The 19911-nt window shown below is 34.6% G+C and overlaps 3 protein-coding genes across 4 annotated transcripts in view; 2 read left to right on the plus strand and 1 right to left on the minus strand.

Moving 5' to 3' along the window:
* The window catches only part of LOC107024036 (NEDD8 ultimate buster 1), a 6723-nt gene extending 1372 nt beyond the window's left edge, over positions 1-5351 (plus strand). The window contains exons 2-11 of the mRNA XM_015224915.2: positions 826-948; positions 1329-1425; positions 1514-1549; positions 2032-2219; positions 2325-2427; positions 2741-2922; positions 3016-3093; positions 3380-3482; positions 4317-4410; positions 4793-5351. Of these exons, the coding sequence (XP_015080401.1) occupies positions 826-948; positions 1329-1425; positions 1514-1549; positions 2032-2219; positions 2325-2427; positions 2741-2922; positions 3016-3093; positions 3380-3482; positions 4317-4410; positions 4793-5187 (1399 nt within the window). The 3' untranslated portion in view covers positions 5188-5351. The remainder of the gene's footprint in view (positions 1-825; positions 949-1328; positions 1426-1513; positions 1550-2031; positions 2220-2324; positions 2428-2740; positions 2923-3015; positions 3094-3379; positions 3483-4316; positions 4411-4792) is intronic.
* Positions 5352-5536: 185 nt separating this feature from the next.
* Positions 5537-11391, minus strand: LOC107024106 (protein OS-9 homolog). The gene is made up of 8 exons (XM_015225002.2): positions 11191-11391; positions 9946-10022; positions 9199-9399; positions 9037-9108; positions 7519-7634; positions 7163-7229; positions 6979-7085; positions 5537-5989 (listed from the first exon to the last, which is right to left on the minus strand). Exons 1-8 carry the CDS (start codon positions 11282-11284, stop codon positions 5773-5775), a joined length of 951 nt encoding a protein of 316 aa, XP_015080488.1. The 5' UTR covers positions 11285-11391; the 3' UTR covers positions 5537-5772.
* A 3565-nt stretch (positions 11392-14956) lies between these two features.
* LOC107025956 (protein PHOX1) lies at positions 14957-19881 on the plus strand. 2 transcript variants are annotated; one of them, XR_003579651.1, is made up of 3 exons: positions 14958-17836; positions 17932-18168; positions 19328-19881. XR_003579651.1 is itself a non-coding variant. In XM_027918762.1 (2 exons), the coding sequence occupies exons 1-2, from the start codon at positions 15646-15648 to the stop codon at positions 18078-18080; spliced, it is 2340 nt and encodes a 779-aa protein (XP_027774563.1). In that variant the 5' UTR covers positions 14957-15645; the 3' UTR covers positions 18081-18162. The 2 variants fall into 2 exon arrangements, 1 of the variants encoding a protein (XP_027774563.1); XM_027918762.1 differs by lacking the exon at positions 19328-19881 and having other exon boundaries at positions 14957-17836; positions 17932-18162.
* The last annotated feature ends 30 nt before the right edge of the window (positions 19882-19911 follow it).

Here is a 19911-nt window from a genome sequence, read left to right on the forward strand (position 1 = left end):
GGGCGCTGCTCTGGTTCCTATTTTGTTGTTGTTCAGCTTCTTCTTTATTTGATGTATTTCTCTTCTGAATTTGACTTGGGATTCTATTTGCTATGGTTTGTTAATTCTGTTTTTAAATAGTGTGATCAGAATTCAAAGTGAAAGTAGGGTCTGACTTAGCTGTTATTTTGGTACATGTAAAAATTAACATTTGATTTTGATGGTGACTTGCGTTGCGTATTTCCTGTTGTATTTCCATTGATTTTGGGGATTCTAAAGTTGTGTTGTGGTGATCCTATGGTAGTTTCTGATGATATAGTAGCAGCAAAATACATGGATATTAATCATCTTTTTCATTTAAATTGCACCTTCCTTCGCAACACCACCCCATTGCCGGTTTGGGGGTGGGGGTGGGGGGGTTTCGCTTTGTCATGTGTCAAGGAAAAAGAAGATGTGAAATAGGGGAGGTCATGGACTTGCTGCTTTCCTAAGAAGGAGAAGAAACAGAGGAGGAGGTAAGAGAGGTTTGGTTTGGGCAGGAAGTGTTTATGCTCTAATTGACGGTGAAGAAGAATATGTGTAGAGATGGTGTTTGGGTGGAATGGAGAGAAGATGTTGAAAGAGGAAGGGGTAGGAAGGTTCGGCTTATGCTCTTTGCGTTTTGGTGGAGTATTGCTGTATAAGAAGAAAAGGGGGTGATTATTTTGGATGCAAAAGTAGAAGAATGGGCAAAGGGGCGAGGGGGGTTTGCTATATGTCTTTTTTAAAAAAATTTAAGTGTACCTTTATTTTTATCCAGTCAACTGTGAATTCTTTGCCTGTATACTGATATGCTTGGAATTACAGGGCTGCTGCTATTTCACTGTCAGCCAGACATGCGGATGGCTCATTACCTGTTGAAGATTTCAATCTGGAGCTCGAAAATCAGAGTGGACAAAAGGTGCAACTGGGATCTGAGACTGACCAGAGGCATGCAAAATTATTTTCCTAATTTATTCAGTAAACAAGCGTATTTCTTTTCCGCACTAGGGGTATTAGTATTATTTTTTAAGTTGCTTATTCTTAAATCTTTAGTACTATCTGTTTGTTTCTTTCGCTTCGTTTATCTATTATCTTGCTGTTGTTACTGTATGTTATTACTGCTTATTTTTCATCTCTCCTTGAGCCGAGGGTCTATCAGAAACAACTTCTCTACCATCACAAGGTAGGGTAAGGTCTGTGTACACACTACCCTCCCTAGACCCCATCTGTAGAATTGCGTTTGCTGATGTTGTTGTAACCTATTTAATAAACAGTTTCATATTGACTATGAAACACAATCTGTTGATTCCTTTTTCTTTATTTTTCAGGGCAATAATGATGGGCCTCATGCTTCACGCAAATGCAAAAGCCTTGATGAGGAAGAAAAAGTACAAGGAAGCACTAGAAGTGCTGACCATGGGAGAGGTTAGTGCTGATCTTTTTCTTGCTTTTCGCCGTGTTTATATAAAATATCTTGTTGAATGCTCATACAGAAGTGGGTTCTCTTTTGCAGGAAGCTTTCTCTCTCTGCGACCAGAAACTCATCGAGGTGAGTTAGATTCTTTCTTCCAGAAAATTGAGTATTTGTTAGTTTAATCATCATCGTTATTTAAGATGAGAACCATAAATGTTCATTATTTAATGATTAATGAGAGTGGCTCACAATTTGTGAATCTGAATTCCTCACTGAATTGATGTGAAAAGTGACCTTGGACTTCTGCAACAATGAAAAAAAGTGACCTTGCACTTTTTGAGTAATATAATATGGAAAAAGAAAGAAATAAAAGGAAATAAGATGATGTAATTTGTTAATTGCAACAAAGTCATGGAACATGCCCTCCTTACTCTTCTCATATGGTCGTTTGATAGTCTTTGTTTGTCAGTCCTTGAATGGCCTTATCTTGTAAATAGTTCTTAGCATTTATAAAATGTATTTTTCATTTTATGGCAAGACACGTTATTCTCTGGTCTGCAGAAATTTGCTCCATAGCTATTATCTGATGATTCCACCCTTCCTCTTTGACTTTTCAGATGATAGACAATGTGCCCATTCTGCAAATAGACATGGTGTGGTGCTACTTTATGCTCCGAGATATCAGCTGGCTCTCAGTTGCAGGAGTCCGCCTTGCAAAAGCTAGGGAAGGGCTCGAGCGTTCTCATGGGAAGGAAGCGAGTCGTCTCAGACTGCTTCAAAAAGGACGTTATCCGGAGATTGCTCTGTGAGTGAACCCTTCAAAACAGATTGATATTGCTTGTGTATAATACAGTAAAAAGTGCCTTGCAACATTATTTGAAAATTTGTTGCTTCCATATCTTCTTTCTAGACATTTGAGGCTGGAGCTGCTAGAAGGAGTAGTGGCATATCATAGCAATCAGACTGAAAAATCTAGAAAGTCCTTGACATCTGCTCAAGCAAAGTTTTTGCAGGTTAGCCTGTCTTTCTTTGTAAAGCTGATGATAATTGGCTCTTTCCATTTTCACTTATAGACAGATATTTGGAAAATATTCAGTTCTTGTAGGAGAACATATATTCACCTACAGTGTCTACTTTTGCTTCAATTTCTATCTGGTTATTCATGCACGTGCACATGTGTTCATGCTGCTTATGATGCTGACTTAATAGTTTATCGAATTTACATTCAGATCTATTGCTTCTTTGGCGTATCAGCTGTTGTTCCTTCTCTGTTGGTTAATTCTTCATAAACAGTTACATGATTTTTTTGTCTTTCTTAAAAAACAGCTTCAAATTCCAGATGAAGCTTTGTCCTTACTTTTGGGTATGGGCTACAAAGAACAGGATGCCAAGAGAGCGCTGCGTATGAACAACCAAGTAGTAGAAAATGCTGTTGATTTTCTTGTTGAAGAGAGAGAAAAGAAAGCACGGAAAAGGGTGGATGACCTTAAGAGGCAGAAGGAGATCACGTGAGTTCATCTTTGTTTTAAAATATAATTCCTTTCTGTATCTCATTAAAGATTAGATACATTTACTAAAATTATCTACCATATTAACTGTAGGGAGCAAAAGTGTTATGGAACGACTCCTCTTGGAAAAGCTGTTGATATCGAGAGGCTGAATGAATTGGTGTCAATTGGGTAAGTAAGACTTGTATCACAGGATCTTTTGTGTGGAGACGTTCCATGTATCCCTTGCATTAGGACAATTTGACTGAAACTACTTTTTATGATCATAACTCATAACTAACTCTGGATCAGAAAATCTGGAGAGCTTTTTCGGCTATCAAACAGTACATTTGGTTGATAAACCAGAATGACTAAGCTTCTTTTATCCTTAAGTCAGGCTTATGTTAAGAGTCAGGCTTATGTTAAGTCTTGACTGGACTGATATTGTATAAAACTCGTTCATATTCCTGAATGCCAGGTTTGAGAAAGAGCTTGCTGCAGAAGCACTGCGACGAAATGAAAATGACACACAAAAGGCTTTGGATGACTTGACAAATCCAGAAGCTAATTCTTCAATACAGGTAAATTTCCTGGCATGAATAAATGTCCACGTGAAGCTATTAGTCGATTATGTACCCAGGTATAAGTTGCTGGTCAAATTTTATTACAGATTTTATAATTTGGGAATTGTTGGGTTGTGTTCCTACCAGTTAATTCTATCTAGGTTTGCAGATCAGCTGCAGCAAATGCTTGTCGAAAAGTGTTAGAATGTCCTAGGTACTTCTTTAGGAATAGGAATATGCAAAATAGTGATCAATCAAATATTACAGAAGTCCTGGTTGTTAGAGGTAGACCAAGAGAAATCTCTAGTGGTTCTACTTCTTCTTTTTTTTAATGTGGAGATCTAATATATTATATAGAAGTATCAGAAAGATGGATCGGAGTCTCCTGCTCTTCTGATTTAGACGAACTCAAAATAAACAGCTGGCAAGTTTGATGAATGGCGGTAGTCAACTCATTAATACTTTTGACTCCAACTTGACGTTTACTAGTCATGGACACCTTTGTAAATACTTCTGATACCAACTTGATGTCTACTAATGAAAGTTTGACTTATTGAAAAAAACAATGGGCTAGCTTGACAATCGGTTAATTGAATAAAATGGGAATAAGCACCTGATTTTTCTGGGACCGTGAATTGGAAAAATTCAACCATTTACTTATTCAATGAGACAGTTGTATTTGTCTCATGGTAGATAGACAATTCCCAGTTCAGTGGAATGAAAATGACTCGTTGATATAGTTATAAATGGGGCAGAGGAACTAGGATTTATCAAATTTCTGGTGTCCTGACTCACAGTGCTCATTTATCAAAGAATATCTCTGGTTATATGCCTCTTCGTTTCGTGATGCAGATACATATCGAGTCTAGGAAGAAAAAAAGATTGCGTCAAGCAGCCAATGCTTCAATTGAAGAGCTTGTATCCATGGGTTTCCCCAGAGAAGCAGGTATCTCGTATTTGTTAAATTCATCCTGATTTAAGTTCTGGTCCATGATCCTTTTTCTGAGATCCATTTGCTTTAGCTCTTGAAAAGTTGATACATTACCTTTTAGGGACTCAAATCCAACAACAACAAGATACATAGTCTAATCACCACCCCGATACTTCTTCGACCTATCTATACCTCTCTTGTATCCACTATAGTCAACCTTTCATACCTACTCTCTAAATAATATTGGTTTCTGCGTTGCTCAATGATCGTGCTAAGCTGCTGCCTGCTGGCAATTCACTACTTATTAATTAGAAGTCATGAACTCTTATTTCTTGTAAGTAGGATATGGTCGTCATTTGAGCTGACATAATAATATAAAATGGTTTTGTTTTGGCAGCGGCTGCAGCTATTCGCAGCTTTGGCACACGTCAAGCAGCAATAGATCATCTGCTTCAAGGAACAAGTACTACTGCTGCAGCAGGAGATCACAATGTAGACAATACTCTTCCCAACGACCAGGGAGAAGATGGAATCGCAAATGATCCTCTAACTAATGACCAAAGTGAAGATGGATCAGGTACTAACGCAGGCTCAAGTAGTAATGGAGGTCCAAGTCAGAACAAAGTTGAGACGCGTGATGTAGAAATGGAAGATGAGATTACTGGCGAATTACTAAAAGGTGATGCTTACTCTGACTACGACATTGAGGTCACAGAAGAAGGTGAAGCTATAAACGAGTACTTAGCTTTAGTAACCTTAGGAGTTAACGTAGAGATTGGTTCATCGTCATAGTTACAAGTACAATACATGTTTGAGTATTGTCCGTATTCGTAGTTAAAAGTACAGTACATTTTAACAAACTTGAATAGTTTGCTGTGAATAGAATATATGATCTTATAGCCTATTCCTTTAATGCAATAGGTTTTGTTTTATGCAAATTTACGACTCATGTTCTAGTGATGCTGGAAAAATAGCTTAACGTCGAAGAAAATGTTTTACAAATGGTTCATGTTATTCTTTTAAATTTATATTTCTTTTCTTTAGAAGGAAAAACTCACCATACAACAAATTAAGATGAAATAGAATGTGAATAAACTCACCAACAATTAAGCAATTAGAATTTTGAAAGTGGTGCACAATCTTTGAGAATGCTTGAGCTAAAGTGCCATCTTATATTTATAACATTAGGGTCATGTTTCCTCAACAAATGTGACTTCTATCCCTGTACCAGAAAAATGTGTTGTACCTTTTCAAAAAGTTCTATACTGAATTAGATGAACAAGTAGAAAAAGAGTTGAGGCTTAGCAGGTTGATATCGATAAGTCGATGAATGTAACATTTCTGCAGTAAATTCCTTCATAGGTCATCATGTATGTATTATGTTGCTACAGTGATATTTTCATCATCTGAATTGTCTTCCTCCACACTCGCGTGCTCATCTGAATCAATCGAAGGCTGATACTGATACTTTGAGTCTGTCACCATGGCGATCTTTTCATTTTCAAAGTTATCTTCAACTTTCGTTTCTCTGTAATCTTTTGGAAGAGTATTACAGTTAATGGTATGCCACACGGGTCTTTCTTCTTGAAAGAGCCTGCATAGAACAATTAGCAATCAGAGCAAATGGTGACAACAGCAGCAACATACCTAGTGTAATCCCACAAGTGCGGTTTGGAAGGGAAGTGTGTACACAGACCTTACCCCTACCATGGGAGGTAGAGAGGCTGTTTCCAATATCAGAGCAAATGCTGACGACCAGACAAAATGAGTTGTTCTTGTGCTTATACGGAGAACAAGCTATAAATGTTAAGATAACTAAACCTAAATGATTGCATAGCAATAATGCCATTCAGAAACATTTAAGAGTACTTGTTTAAGTGTTCAATGGAGTAACCTAGAGAATTCTTCCTATTTAAGATTGATCTATCAAAGACATTCTTTTGAAGTCCAGCATAATGTGCATTAAACTGAGGGAGGAACTTTGTTCATTTATCCAAATATATACAAATCTTGAGTATGAAAATGTTAACTGCACAACCAAGCATCAAATCCCGCAGTTCTCACAAAAAGGTGGCCATAAGGTGGGGGTAAGGTCTGTGTACGCACCACCCTCCCCAAACTCCACTTGTGGGATAACATTGGGGGTGTTATTTTATTACGACTATTAGAAAATCCCAAGACAACTATGATTGGAGAAAAGAATGAAAAATTATCTGACTCCTAGACCGTCACGAAATGTTTGATGTGGTGGTCTGCTGAATTTTGACTGAGACCTATAATAAGCACGTATTTTCAGCTTATGGTACTTCTTGATGAATGTTTTTGACCAGCGTTTCGCTAACATGAAGAACAACTGGATTTCCAATTCCTATCTAGAAAAGTCTCCGATTTCTCAATACGTCAGCAGCAGATAGTAAGTTACTAACGGAAGCAAGTATTGAAATAGATATAAACAGCAACCACAAATAACAGACAACCCAAAAGAGAATGGATGACTTACTGCCATTATCAGCAGCCATAAGAGAGAAATTGAACAAAAAAATAAGGAGTAACTTTCTTTAAAAATCAAGCAGAATAACTTACGGGTGTTTGCAGAGGGTTGGGCAGTGTACGGTGAGAGCGTACTTGCAGGTGGACAATTCAGTTATAGAGCTTATCATTGCTCTAGGCTCTGAGCAAACAAACCTCACCTGGAACTGAGTCCATCAGAAATACAGAATTTTTGGATAAAAAAGACATAGCAAAACGCAAAAGAATAGCTTCATACCTCTGTCTGTCGTGGCTCATTTGTTAAATCACACATGGTTCCATTAGTATATATATGAGCATGATATCTACAGAAGTCAAAGAGTTGGAGGAATTAATTATCCTGAAGAAGAAATTAAGAATTTTAATCCATCCACACCTCAGGCATTGTGCTTCAAGTTTGAGAAAGACTTCCCAAAAATTTCATAAAATTGAATAAATGTACGATAACAGTTGTTTTCTGTAGTCAAGTACTTGTGTGAGACTTGAAACTGAAGAGCCTTTTGCTTTTAATTGGTTAGCAGACACTATGTACCGAAGGTTTGTAATAGAAGCTCTTTCCAAGTCAGTTAGTAAGTAACAGTTTGATATCCATACCTTTGTGATGCATCTTTCGAACGGGGATCCTTTAGTACTGAACTATCTGAGTGCTTCTGATGATAAGCTCTGGTAGCCTCAGCATCATAATTACCCAAGATAAATTCTTGAACCAACTGAAAACACATACAAATATTTTCTTTGATCAGAGTATACACTTTTTAACAAGGCAAATAATTGATCAACAATGCATATACTCCCATTTCATTTTATTTGTCCTAGTTTTATGAGACACTAAGTTGAAGAATATAAAGAAGATTTTGTAATCTTTTTTGGTTTTAAAGTAATAGCATTGCGAACAATATCCTTATGAATGTAGTGGTCTTAACCATGCCAGGTCGTTTTGATAAGGAGGTGTCATCAAGGATAAAGTGAGATCATTGGAATATAAAAAAATACTAAATATAGAAAAGGATACTTTTTAAAAACAAATTAAAAAGAAAAGTAAAACAAATATATTAATATGGAGAGGGTAAAAGATACTCCTATCTACATGAAAACAGTATGCAGGCTATGGTGAACCAAGAAATGCAATTGCTCAATAAACATCCTCCCTCCATATGTTTGACATACTTTTTTCTCCAATAAATATGTTTGTGCTACCTTCAATTTTCATCATCCCAATAATTCAAAATCTATACTTGAATGAGAACCCAACAAGTTCAAGATGTAAAGTCATTCAATTTACTACTACATCATAATATTTTGATTTTGATATGACATCTCTATACTCTTCACATCTTTCAACTATTATCTTTTCAATTACGATATAATCTGCATAAAAGAAAAAATATGACAGAACAAACAGTTTAGTTCCATTTGCAAACTAACAGGCAATCCTTAAAGTCTAGTAAATCATCTGTCTCCTAAAGATGTAAGAATTACCAAAAAGCAGCAAGAACAAGAAAGTTTTGGAACATGTAAGAAATAGGCTAGTAATCTTTTTTCCTTCTCAAATTTCCAGCTCAGAAAGTGTTGCCTCAAAGAATTTGGCATCACCCGCTGCACCTGGATATAGTCAGAAATCTATACTAGATCTTCTTGGCTATTTCAAAGTCGAATATAACAGCTCATTCAACTTCACCACCATGAAAGTCAATATGTCATACCAAATGGGAGGGGAGGATGGGATGGTCTAGTGGTTGAGAGACGGGAGTAACTACGTAGAGATTCTCGGTTCAAATCCCAGCCACAGCACTTAGTGTGACATCATTTCCTATGGTCTTGACGTCTTGGTGGGCAGTATTACCTTTGGCAACATATGTGGCTGAACAGGCTGCCCAGTGGATTAATCAAGGTGTGCAGGGGGAAAGGAAGTGGTTTTAGATTATCCAATCTCAGTATCTGATCCTTTGAATTTTCCGAAACTGACCCACCCCTAATCACATGACAGGAGCTTTAGCAAGGCAACAAAGACTCAGCCAATTAAATATTTAAAATATTCTTGGTGCAAAAAACAAAAGGTTACTCTGAGAAATCATGCCTGAAGAACACACTTATAAGTGAAGTAAAACATACCTTTTCATCCTCCAAATGAACTTGCCTCAACTTCTTCTCATAACAGAATTCATATGACCACCACCCTTCTTGCTGTAGAAAATTTTGATAGTGCAAGATAATAGAAAAAAATTAGACTACTTCTTCATCAAGTGGTAAGGGAAGAGCTAGATGGATTCTCACCCTGACAAGGCATTTATCCTTCAGTACTTCAAGTAGTTCATCTGGCGTCTTCAACTTGATGCGTTTCTCAGTGTCCACGACCAAACTGCTTATATTGGTTGTCACTGGTTTACCAATCTTCGGTTTATCGACTTTAGGCAAATAACAGAGGAACTTCTCCCCATTTTTGTTGGGCATGAGAATAGTTTCCTGGTCATCATCCTGCAAAACAGAGTGCATCAGTACATAAGATTTGTAGAATGATCATACATGTAAATTCACCCTCCATCTCATCATTATTTGCTCAGAATATCAGGTCAAATTTCTGTTTGCATCCCCTTTCAACAGGTTGCATACAAAATTAATGAAAGTATCAGTTGCACTTTCCCCTGAGGTACCAAAGAAGCCTAAATGTTTATCCCACAGTTCTAGCCCTCAAGTTACCAGTGTCACCACTAAAGGATCCTAAGGTGACACTATACTTCAAATGTGTTGCTCAAAAAGGCTGTTCAGCATGCTTCCCAGTTCCCATTGTGATCTTATATGTATGACTAACATAGATTCAAATTCTTAACTTAAGTTTGAAGAATAGTACTCTAAAATTATTCATGTGTTTAAGCGCATACTGTACTTCCCAGTTTTACATCCACTTCTTAGATTCTTATTTATAATTAGAGATCATCTTTTATTGCAAGCATATAAAGTTTTTGAAGTGCATAGTGTGCCTATGAATATGTAAAAAGGTGAGAGACATGACAAATAACTTACCGGTTGGAAAGGTGAGTCTTCTGAATGAAACTCAACCTTATATTTTGGTTCTTTAGAACTTTGACTGAATGATGCGCCTGATACAAATAGGAAGAACCACAAGAATTACAACCTAATAATAGCAAATAATAATCATTCTGGAAAGTATTCTCTTTTGAGCAAGATGCAAGTTTTGTCAGCACTAGTGCAATCAACTGAACAGAAATGCTGGTGGCTTTCCTTTTTCATTCAAGAACAATTTTAGGGCGTGAACAATGGAGTTTCTCTTTTCGTGACTACCATGTAGGTCAAACTTTCAACACGTGGAAACAGCCTCTTTTTGGAAATGAAAGCGGAAGACTGTGAATGATATACACCTACTCTTCCCCTACGGCTACCCCACTAGATATGGGGGGCACTTGGTGCATGGCCAACTCAAGCTAATATTCCCAACTATTAGTTAAAGCTTCTATCACTAAAAATTTGGAGCATCAACCAGGTTAAGCTTTTTCCTTTTTTTGTGTAATTCTATTAACCAATTTCAGTTATAATAATAATCATTCTAAAACACAAAAAAGAAGAAGAAATAAGCCTAGAAATCAAAGGTAATCAAACACTAAACAGGATTATTATTAACCTAGTATTGTTGGCTCATTATTTCCCTTTCCCAATCATGCTTCATTAACAACACGCCTAAAATTCTTACCCCCCGTTTGACCATATATTTTGAAGTTGAAACTTGAAAATGAGAGCTTTTGAAATTGCGATTTTGGAATTTAACGTTATGTTTAGACATACATTCTAGTTGGGAAAACAATGAAGTTTGCTAGTGTAAGTCCCAAAAACCCAAAAAATCACCCTTTTTTTATTACTAGGTGTCCGCGTCAACTTGTACGGATACTTTCTATCACCTACCAGCAACAAGTACCAGATAACTATATTCTTAGTCAGCTGACCTTTTTTGTCTCTTTGGAATTTGAACTGAGACTGATCACTAATCACTAGGCTACAAGGGTACAGAACTTGAAAATCTTTATAGATGAACTTTTAAAATCTACGATCAACTAGCTAATTATCGAATGATCTCTCTAAATTAAGCAAATAATAAACTACATAATCCAACAAAAACAAAAAAAATTACAAACTAAACGGAAAAAAAATTCAATTTCAGTACAATTAACACATCAACAATGAACTTCAAATTAAAAAAAAAATCCTCATTTAACATTGAAATAACAAAGAAAGTACTTGAGATTTTAGGTATACCTGCGTGAACAGATAATATCTGGGAGGAAGTAACGACGCCGTATAAGAGACTAATGGAGAAAATTAGAACAATCAAACACCATATCGATCTCATCTTCTTCCTTTTTCTCTGGTTTTTGTTTTTTTGCCCCAAATTGAAACCCTAATTATGGTGTAGAATATGATACAGTGGTCTGCGAAACATAGAATTTCTTGCTTATTGACTACACTATTTATTTTGTTCAAATTATAGTAAAAATGACGATTTTAAATTATCTGGTTTTAACTTGACACAAAATTTAAAAAAAAAATTGAACCTTTATATTCATAAATTAAAGATAATCAAAATAAATTTTAATTATGTGACAAGGTAAAAGTTTAAAATTATTCAAAAAAATATTATTAAATAGCATATACAATATTAGATACATATTTTAGCCAATCAAATTGGAGCTTATCATTAGGTGTACATGAATTGACCAATCAAATCACATAGTTATTATAACTTGTAACTTATACCATAACTATATATTAGAACATTTAAGATTAAAGATGAAGGCAAATTAATTAAGGTATTTATGATTAAATTACTTATTTGTGATATTTATATTCATTATTCATGATAAGTTTAATAACTATCAGGATATTCGTGATGAATAATTTAAGTTATTGATTTTAACCAAAATTGATTTAGACTTGATGATAGAATCTCTACACGTTCAATATGGAAAATTTTATCAAAAACAACGAATATATAAACACTTTTAGAAATGTTAATTAAACTTCTTTCATTTATACTATGTTTGGATCATTGTTATTCATTGTATTGTATTGTATCGTTACTGTACCTACAATGTTTGTTTTGATTGTTACTTAAAATGTATTGTATTGTTAAATTTCATTGTTACGTAACAATGAAAACCCCTATTTTATGAAACGACCAATTTGATGTGTTTCCATTGTTACTTAATTTCTTTTTCCAATTATATATTTACATAATATTTCAAAATACTATTTTACTCTTTATCTTAATTATTTAAATCTAGTCAAACCTCTTACCCTAGAATAATTAAGTATATTCCAGTAAATTTATAATTTACAATACAGTACGATACGATCAAATCAAATAATTAAAATGTTATAAATAACAACAAACAATACAGTCTAGCCAAACATTATATCTACCATACAATACAGTATAATACAATACAATACACTATGAAATAATAGGTAACAATGATCCAAACAAAGTATTAGAAATTAAAAGTTGAACATATTGAAGAATCAATGAAGTTAATATCTAGGTTTAGTATTGGTAATTTAGACTTTAAAAGTATTGATAATTTTGCTAGGTCTTTGCAGCAATCAAAAGGATTTTGTTAAAGATTTTAAGTTTTCAAATAACAACAATAATCTTTTTATAAAAATACTTATTTTTTAAAAAAGTTAAGTATCTGATTAAATCTATAGATGAAAATACTATTTTGCAGAAAGTAAGAAATCTTGTTTTTTCAAAAGTTATTTTTCTCCAGAAGTACTTTTGAAAAATATTTATATAAAAAATACACTTAAAAGAACTTTAAAATGTTTAATCAAATATAAATTACAACTCAAACGATTATAATGACACAATCAAATGTCAGAATATAAATTAAGAAAAAATGAATATAAACAAGAATTGGCGCATAAATCCTTCTAAATAACGATAAAATTTTAAACTACATATATAAATTACGAATTTTTTTTTACTCAAATAAAATAAAATAAAAATTCAAAGACTTTAACTTGGAGGGTTGAAGTCAAGTTAGACAAACTTAACTAATAATCAAATCATGTATTAAAATACTTTTCTACATTAAAAGACAACTTTTGCCTTCATTTTTTCTTGTTTGTTTTTTAGGGGATTAAACGGTTGGTAGGTATTTTGTGAAAAAATCATATATTAAACTTTATTATTATTATTTTTTAAATGAGTATCTTTTAATTTTAATTTATCTTTATTTTTTGAAACTTTTGAGGTGAGTTGAAGATAACGTGCACTTCATTTTTAAAGGTCCAACCATATTACATACATCTATGTTTTTCCCTCACCACATATACTTTTCCAACCTGTCTTTTATTCCCCAAAAACTTTTATATCAGAGTGTTATTTATTTTAGCTTACGTTTAAATATACGATAAAAAAAATTAAAAAATTTTCAATGATATATTACTAATTGAATTGAAATATCCAACTCTCTGTTCAAGCTTTGAAACTATAAATTACACTTTTGAAAATTTATGTTTATAATTATTTGTTCACTTTTGAATTGACATAATCAGTGGCAGAGCTACATTGTCATTAGCAGGTTTATCCGAACCTCTTTCGGTGAAAAATTATATTATTTTTATATGGTTAAAATAATTTTAAAATAAGCTTATTTCAAAGGAGACAGGTAATTAATCCCTTTTATATCATTTGACCAATCACAACTTCATGATTTGAATAGTTGAAGTATTTAGGTATATATAATAGATGGCGAACCCCCTTCGCCTACTTCGTGTGTCTATTTCTTCATTTTTTGAACCCCTCTTACTGATAATTCTGGCTCTGCCATTGGACACAACTATTAAGAAAATAATATTGACATTGTGAGTTTACCATTAGACTCCTATTAGTTATGAAGTAGATTAATTACAAATTTAAGATTTTCAAAAAATTTACATTTTTCAAATTAATTAATTGAGGATATAATAAATAAAAAATAAATTTGTCTTTTCTTGATTTTGTATCTACCAAAAATAAAATAAAATCTATATTTGCAAAAAAATAAAATAAAAAATCAGACAGTTGCCTTCATTTGTACTCTCCCCAAACATCCCCATAATGTAGGATTACACGGTTAGTGGGTCCCACGTTTAGTTGTCCAAATATAGAATATTATATTAGCTATATATAAAATGTAAATCAATGTTTACAAAAAAAATAAAATAAATTATTCTACTAAAAAACAACAAAATCAAAATAATAATCTTTCTTTTCCCCCAAGGAAAAAAAGAAAACAAATCAACACAATCTAAATAGTAGAAAAATAATAGCTCAAAAAAAAAAGGGATAAAATAATAGCTCAATTAGTTGATAATTTAAATTATTAATTGATTGATAAGAGTTTATTCTTCGTAGTATAATTTCCATCACATTTCTCCTTTTTCTATAACGTCAATTGGTTTCACAATTTTAAAAAAATAAATATATAAAGAAGTCAAAATAGTTCAACTTTTATTGTATACAATAACATATCCTATGAAATACTAAGTGAGATTTGGAGAGGTAAAAGACACAAATTTTATCACTATCTCGTAAAGATAAAGAAACTATTTTCGAAAGACAAACACAAAGAAAATAAAGAGACTGTAGCAAGTAACAATGACAAGTCTACCAGAAGGTGCTAAAAATAATTAAAATTAATAATGTAATAATCGAAATACAGGAAAAAAAATACTAGAATAGATCATTGCCTAATAACAAACAATAATGAAAATAAAAAACAAGAACTAACATATACTATATACATACACAAAATAATTTTAACCATGAAATAATGTAATTTTTTCAGAAAATGATTTGAATGAATCGATCGATCCTATCTAGCTCCGACCTTCGATCTTTTTTATTTTTTGTTTCTTAAATAATTCAACTATTTATCTTGACATTGTTTTTGTGGCGTTTACGTAAAGGTAGAAGATACTTTTTTTTTTAAGTACTTTTTATATTTATACATTTAATTTATTAGTCTTTCTAGCTTAAATAAAAAGTGAAGGCAATATTATTGTTTTTTCACATTTCTAAATTCTACCATAACATATATTCCCTGTGGAAAAACCCAAAAGAAAACATTAGTCTCAGGCATTCTTCTATGGAAAAATTCCCAGAAAATCTGCAAAAAAATTAATAAATTGAAGGGTGTTCAAAAGCAAGCTGAATATTTACAGATAAGTTGTATTTAAATATAAATTTTGAAAGAAAAAAAAAAGAAGAGGAAAAGCAAGAATCTTTGTTTATAGCTGAATAAAGGGGGTGTTTTTATGTTCAGGGTTCTTTTCTTGTAATTTGGGTTTGTTTGGTGAGCTGCTTACAATAGAAAGGGGAATTTTTTTTCTGAATATATAGTGTTTTGTATATGTTTTGTTAATTTTGAAGAATACCCTTTTGGATTTAGGTTGCTAAATCTCAGTTCTTTAAGTTATTTCTTGGTATTTTGTGAAAAAGATTGGATTTTTTTCTCTGGGTTGTGGTGGATTTGTTCAGATTGTAAGTTCCTGTTTGGTTGGTGAAATTTCCTTATCTGGGTTGTGGTGGGGTTTGGTTCTTGATTTCCAATCTGGTGCAAAGACTCTATTTTTGTACCAGTTACGTCCTGTTAGTTTTTATCTGTTTTAGTGATTTGGATTAGGAAATTAGTTTAAGTTGGGAAAGTTGGATTTGTTGAGGTCAGAATGGGGAAGGAAAGTTGGACAAAGTCGAAAAAGATAGGAGGTAAATCTGGTGAAAGTAGTAGTCCTAGAGCATTTGACAAGGACACAGCAGTTTTCATTGCTATGTCCAAGGAACTTAAGGATGAGGGGAATAAGTTATTTCAGAAAAGGGACTATGAAGGGGCAATGTTGAAGTATGACAAAGCTATCAAGTTGCTTCCGCGGAACCACATCGATGTTTCTTACCTCCGCAGTAATATAGCAGCTTGTTATATGCAGATGGGACTTAGTGAATACCCTAGAGCGATCCATGAGTGCAATTTGGCTCTTGAAGTCACACCGAAATATAGTAAGGCGCTTTTGAAGAGAGCTAGGTGTTATGAGGCTTTGAATAGGCTTGATTTGGCACAGAGAGATGTTAATAGGGTGCTGGAGATGGAGCCTAATAATCTCATGGCTACGGAGATTGCAGAGAGGGTGAAAACAACCATTGAGGAAAGAGGTATTGGTGTGAATGACATTCCGGTAGATTTGATCCCTGTACCGGAATATGTTGAACCAACATTTGTTTCAAGTCACTCCAAATCATCAAAAGAGAAGGCTCTAAAGAAGAAAATCAAGAAAGTAGAGGAGAAGATGGTTAATGGGAAGGCGGAAGAGAAGGAATTTGACGCCGGAGTTGATTTAAAGCAAACTGACAACAGGAATGAGGAAAGGAACACTGAGGACCAAAATGAAAATACGGATAAAGACCAGACTAAGGAAGAAAAGGTTGATGACAAGACGGAGGGAAATAAAGCTGAGAACAAGACCCACAGAAAGAAAGCTAAGGATAAGAGTAAGGAAAAGAAGAATAAGGACAAGATCGAGGTCAAGAATAAGGTTAAGGATCGGTTTGAGGAGAACAAAGATGAGGACAATGAGGAGAGGAAAACTGAAGATAAATTGGTGGTGGAGGAAATTATTAGTCATACCACAGAAGAAGAGACAAAAAGAACAGTGAAATTAGTATTTGGGGACGACATAAGATGGGCCCAAGTTCCTGTGAACTGCAGTATCTTGACACTGAGGGAAATCATAGGTGATCGTTTCCCAAGCTTAAAAGCTGTCCTAATCAAGTATAGGGACCAAGAAGGTGACCTGGTTACTGTGACAACAAACGAGGAATTAAGGTGGGCTGAAGCTTCTGTTGGACATGGTTCTATAAGATTCTATATCGTGGAAGTTAGTCCAGAGCAGGATCCTTTCTATGAGAAGATCAAAGGGGTGGAAGACGATCATAAATACAATGCACGACATGATAAGATTGTTGAAAATGGAAATGTTGAAAGAAGCAAGGAGTTGCATAATGGACCAGTTTGCATTAATGATTGGATCTTCCAGTTCTCTAATTTGTTCAAAAACTATGTTGGATTTGAGTCCGATGCTTATCTGGATCTCCATGAAGTTGGAATGAAGCTATACTCTGAGGCTTTGGAAGAGGCAATTACAAGTGAAGAAGCTCAATGTCTTTTCAGCACGGCTGGAGAAACATTTCAGGAGATGGCTGCTTTGGCATTGTTCAACTGGGGTAATGTTCATATGTCCAGGGCACGGAAAAGGGTCTACTTGAAAGAAGATAGTTCCGGAGAATCTTTGCTGGCGCAGATAAAAATTGCTTATGATTGGGCTCTAAAAGAATATTCGAAAGCAGGAGAGAGGTATGAAGAGGCATTAAATATCAAACCAAACTTTTATGAAGGTATCCTCGCTCTGGGGCAACAACAGTTTGAGCAGGCAAAACTTTCTTGGTATTATACGATTAGCACTGGTGTCAATCTGGATTCTTGGCCTTCTACTGAGGTTCTGCAGCTTTACAACAGTGCTGAGGAAAATATGGAAAGAGGTATGCAGATGTGGGAGGAGGCAGAGGAACAGCGTCTAAATGAACTATCAAGTACCAACAAATTGCAGAAGATGAAGTCAGAGAATTTGTTCAAAGGAATATCTGCAGATGAAGCTTCTGAGCAAGCTGCAAACATGATGTCTCAGATAAATTTACTATGGGGTACCATGCTATACGAACGATCACTTATGGAGTTCAAACTTGGGCTTCCACTCTGGCAAGAATCTTTGGAGGTTGCTGTTGAAAAATTTGAATTGGCCGGAGCTTCTCCAACAGATATTGCCGTTATGATAAAGAATCATTGTTCCAACAGTACAGCGACAGAAGGTAAAACTGGAAAATATTGCCTTAAACTTGTTTACTATTCAGTGACTTTTTTAAAAGATTATTTGAAATGTTTCTGACGTTTGTCGCATTTGTAGGGCTGGGATTCAATATTGACGAGATAGTGCAGGCATGGAATGAGATGTATGAAGCAAAACGGTGGGAAAGAGGCGTCCCTTCTTTCAGGTTGGAACCATTGCTTAGGCGGCGAGTTTCCAAGCTGTATCATGCCCTTGAATTAGCATGAGTTCTGGTTATGGTGTCAGAGGAATCAAGAAAGAAACTCACTATTACTGTTGTTGTTGCACTCGGTCTACGCTATGCTCGCTGGGAAGGTAAATATCCCGTCTTTAACATACTCATTCATTTAAATATCCTGTCAGAAGAAGACATAAGCAGGTGGGGTGAAGGGAAGAAAATAAGTTCCCTAAGTGGGTCTGGCAACTTATGCTTGATCTCAACATCTCTAAGTTTAGCTCATTTAGTGCTTTGGGTTGTATTTTAAAGTTTTGCCGAGGGCCTATCTGAAACAGCCTCTCTGCCCCACAAGTTAGAGGTAAGGTCTATGTGTATCATACCCTCCCTAGACCCCTCTTGTGGGATTATATTGGGTATGTATGTTAGTGTTGTGGGTTGTATTTTAAAGTTTATCACTATATTCTTTGGAGTCTTCAGGTTGTAGAGAGATTGAATAAGGATTTGTGGTCAGGCTGCAGTAATACTTAATTCTATGAATTTGCACTTAACACATACGTTCAAGAAGTATGGTGGATACCTGAAAAAGTTTTCTCATTCCTGTAGGCAGAAAGACGTAAATTTTGTTACTTTTACATTTTTCCTTTTCGTCAAGTTCACATATTGCTGAAAGTGGCCTCGTATTTACTAGTTCAGATCTTTCTGAATTTTGTGACTTGTTAAGCAAATTCCATATAGAGCTAAAAGCTTTACTCGGGAAATAGATATTTTTTTGTAGTTCTTTAGGAAAATTGGCTGGTGTACCTCGATGATTAGATGATAATATATTCCAAAATGGACAAGAAAGATCAATAATCAATAACAACTGTAGCTTATATGTGATTTTCGTATGTGCAAGTTACTGTACCGAATACATCCAGGTGATTTTTCATGCAGTTACCAAAATATATTCAGCTCATTGTACTGAAAACTCTACCAAGTCTTGAGAGTAATTTCTACATGTTGTTCCTTTAGCCTCGGTTATAGCATATTATCTGGCTGTTGTTTCTGCTTGTTGCTGCCGCCTTTCTTTTGTCATTGCATTATCTGGCTGTTGTTTCTGCTTGTTGCTGCCGCCTTTCTTTTGTCATTCTCTGAGCCAAGGGTGTATCAAAAACATCCTCTCTACCTCCTCAAGGTAGGGGTAAGGTGTGCGTACACTCGACCCTCGCCAGATCTCACCCATAGGATTACACTGCGTTTGTTGTTGTTGTTGTTCCCTGCTTTATCTGAGAGATGTTGCATATATTTATTCTGCAGGGATTGTTTGTGCATCAGCTGTTAATACAGGTTTTGGAATTTGGACCTTGTGGCACTATCACACTAAGGATTGTATTACCTGTTTTCGTTCCATCGATTTTTTACAGTATCCCAAAGGAATTAAAGAAAAAAAGAAAAGAGAAGTTTTTATCCCTTTTCCTTTATATGGAGATGAAGAGGCAAAAACATGTTTTTCTTTATTTTTGCCTTGTCGTCGTTGTCTTGCCCAGTGCTGTGCTGCAGGTTCCTCAAAGCCAGTAGCGAATCGCTTTCTGTAATTTTCAGTTATTCTCCTTTTGGCTCATGGAAGGGTCCTAAAGGCATTCTTTTCTTATAGGAATTTCTTTGTTAGGAGAATTTTTTGTTGTCACCAAGATTGGCTTGTAGTACTGTTTTGTGTCAGTTTAGCTTTACTGTGTGTTTTTCTTAAGAGATTTCACAATTAGGGTCCTAGATAGAGTTCTTGCATTGTATTGATGTAACATTATGTTAGTTGATTATGTATTGTACTTGTTTATATGATGTTCCATATTGTTGGTTAGGTTGTATTTTAATTGCAGTGCCAGTTACCATCAATCAAGAAT

This window comes from Solanum pennellii, chromosome 7, assembly GCF_001406875.1.
Source record: "Solanum pennellii chromosome 7, SPENNV200".
Taxonomy (NCBI): domain Eukaryota; kingdom Viridiplantae; phylum Streptophyta; class Magnoliopsida; order Solanales; family Solanaceae; genus Solanum; species Solanum pennellii.

What these genes read in the sequence shown, in the direction of transcription:
- LOC107025956 (XM_027918762.1), top strand. Translation starts at nt 15,646, where the DNA reads ATGGGGAAGGAAAGTTGGACAAAGTCGAAAAAGATAGGAGGTAAATCT. An exon ending in CAACAGTACAGCGACAGAAG is followed by an intron (nt 17,837 to 17,931) that starts GTAAAACTGGAA and finishes TCGCATTTGTAG; the next exon opens with GGCTGGGATTCAATATTGAC.
- LOC107024106 (XM_015225002.2), bottom strand. Translation starts at nt 11,284, where the DNA reads ATGAGATCGATATGGTGTTTGATTGTTCTAATTTTCTCCATTAGTCTC. An exon ending in AGGATAAATGCCTTGTCAGG is followed by an intron (nt 9,109 to 9,198) that starts GTGAGAATCCAT and finishes AATTTTCTACAG; the next exon opens with CAAGAAGGGTGGTGGTCATA. An exon ending in TTCATTTGGAGGATGAAAAG is followed by an intron (nt 7,635 to 9,036) that starts GTATGTTTTACT and finishes ATGTGTTTTCAG; the next exon opens with TTGGTTCAAGAATTTATCTT.